Here is a 2,500-nt window from a genome sequence, read left to right as displayed (position 1 = left end):
TTTTGAAAGTCCAATTTGGGCCAAATTGAGGATCAAAAACCCACTTTAAATCTCAAAAATCTGGGTTTGCGATCTGCTTCTCCATACATTTCCCCATGGCATACCTGTTCTTGTACAAGTAAAACCTGGCTGAATTTCTATTTCCCTGTTCTCGGACTTTTCTGGCCTCATACATGGAAAGGAGTAATTGCACGGGTCACACAATGCAGCGGGTCACACAATGCAGGATGTACTGTTGTTTTCACGATATCCACAACTATGTGTGGGGACACCAAAAACTTAGGGTGCCAGTTTCCAATGAATGGACTTTGTAGAGTTGAGGTGTTTCTCAAAGCTTCACCGTCTATGTGTGCATTTTCCGATATGGTTCTGTGTGCGCGTGTGTGCTCTCTCCGTCCTTCGACCAGGCACGGAGCGTTCACCTTTGGCTCATCGAACAAGAAGGAGATTGATTCCAACTGCATGCTCAAGGTGTGTTGTCTATCCTACGGTGAACTCTGTGTGTGTGTGTGTGTGTGTGTGTGTGTGTGTCTCTCTCTCTCTCTCTCTCTCTCTTTCTCACGAACATGCACACGCGCGCGCACACACACACACACACACACACACACACACACACACACACACACACACACACACACACACACACACACATTTGCTTTCGTTTATTTTTTTATTTTTTTAATCTAGTCTGAGAGTATGATATGCAACAGTGAACAATATTACCTGACAGAGTTGCGGCTAAATTTACTCTCTGGCTTTTGTCTGGACAAATAGAATATGTGTTGCCGTACATGAGGGTTCCGGGGTTCCGCCGGACACCCTAAATTTTCGCAAATGTTCTAAATGTTCTACTGGAAACAACAAGCATGTTTATATACAGGTATCAGCTATTCAGTGTTGGCTAAACTGGACCTCTCTCTGTATCCGCCCATACCGTAATTACACCTACCGGTATGAGTGCAGTAATGTGTCATTTTGCTGTGCCACCCCGTGTGTATCCAGGATCCGTATCTTCCACCGGACGCGACCCCCGAATACCGTGACTTCTTGCTCGGCCTGCTGAAGAAAGACCCGGCTGAGCGACTGGCCTGTAAAGGCGCAGGGTAAGCTACAAGAGAGGTTACGGAGTACGATTTTTCGTGCCAAAATCCGAAGAGGCGCTACGGATTTTTATACGTCGTTTTCGAGCAGTGAAATGTTCCAGAGTACGGAACTTATGTGTTTGCCGTCATTGCCTAGGTTACGATCGCAGACACGTCACATTCCCGCGTTACGCCTTTTTGTTTTGAAAAATTGTACCGAAATCAAATCTTACCGCGGAAATTCGATGTTTCCCGTACCAAATTTGTACGCAAAAAATCTTTCTGCACCTGATGACGCAAAATCTCCATACGAAACATGGTTCGTATAAAGCCGAAAAATCGTATGGAGCACGCCTGGATAGAATCCGTAGCGCCCATATGGATTTTGGCACGGAAAATCGTAACCCGGAACCTCTCTACTGACTACTGTGTCTGTGATGGGTGGGGTACAAGTTCAGGATCTAGGTCATTGGAGGGTATTACAACAGTCCACCTTGCGAATACTCAATAGCGACCCTCGATCGTACATGAGAAAAGCGGCGTTGTTCGTGAGTTGCCATTATTCGTGAGGTTGATAGTATGCCGTCAATTGGTCACTAGGTCCGAAGACTTTGTTGTTGTTTTTTGCTAGTTCTTGCTACTTGCTAGACCGTAATTCACCAGTTGTTATACTCGAGGTCATTATTCAAGAGGCTGACTATATTCCACCCAACGGATATGTTAGTGATGTTAGGGGCCTCCGGCATTATCGATAACTTTCACGAAACGAAAAAAGTTTAGTTAAGACCCTCCCCCACCCACCCACCCCCTCCCCTGAACAAATATATTGACTTGACAGCTAGAATGGATTGATGTTTCGGCTATCAATATTTTTCATAACGAAACTCTCCTCGACCCACCCACCCATAAACACGAAACTTTTTCGTTTTGTGTGAAAGATTATGAACGGCCCCTTTAATAGCATGTAATTACTGTGTTTGTTATGTTTGTTGTGTGCTTGCATGGTGCAGGCTTGATGAGCTGCGGCGGCATGCGTTCATGACCACTCTCAACTGGGGTCAAGCCATGTCGGTGCAGGTGAGTCACTACCCGTGTTGTGTGCCTGTCCGTCTACGAGTATCTGCGTGTTTGCCTGGCTGTCCGTCTTTCTGTCTGTCTTGCCTTACTCAGGCGCCTCGTACTGTGGTAGTAGAATTTATTATTTTTACTTGGGTGTACCCAGCAGGCAAGCAATGTGAACTTTTGTGCATGTGAGTTTACCGGTTTTGTGTGTGTGTGTGTGTGCGTGCGTGTGTGTGTGTGTTTGTGTGTGTGCATGCGTGTGTTTGAAACTCCTTCAGTTGGTCCCACCCATTATTCCGCCGAGTGATGAAGTCAACGCCGCAGAAGCGACATCCATTGGGCAATTCAGTGAGGAC

At 46.2% G+C, this 2,500-nt stretch overlaps 1 protein-coding gene across 1 annotated transcript in view; it reads left to right on the top strand.

Annotated features, from left to right (window-relative positions):
* Window positions 1-2,500, top strand: part of LOC135820800 (beta-adrenergic receptor kinase 1-like) — a 23,852-nt gene that overhangs the window by 16,358 nt on the left and 4,994 nt on the right. The window contains exons 14-17 of the mRNA XM_065333844.1: window positions 408-471; window positions 1,003-1,103; window positions 2,093-2,159; window positions 2,423-2,500. The exon at window positions 2,423-2,500 is cut by the window's right edge and continues 18 nt beyond it. Coding sequence (XP_065189916.1) covers window positions 408-471; window positions 1,003-1,103; window positions 2,093-2,159; window positions 2,423-2,500 — 310 coding nt within the window. The remainder of the gene's footprint in view (window positions 1-407; window positions 472-1,002; window positions 1,104-2,092; window positions 2,160-2,422) is intronic.

The sequence above is a fragment of the Sycon ciliatum genome, chromosome 7, assembly GCF_964019385.1.
Source record: "Sycon ciliatum chromosome 7, ocSycCili1.1, whole genome shotgun sequence".
NCBI classification, from domain to species: Eukaryota; Metazoa; Porifera; class Calcarea; order Leucosolenida; family Sycettidae; genus Sycon; species Sycon ciliatum.
Note: the sequence above shows the minus strand (reverse complement) of the source record. Positions and strands in the feature narration are given on the sequence as shown.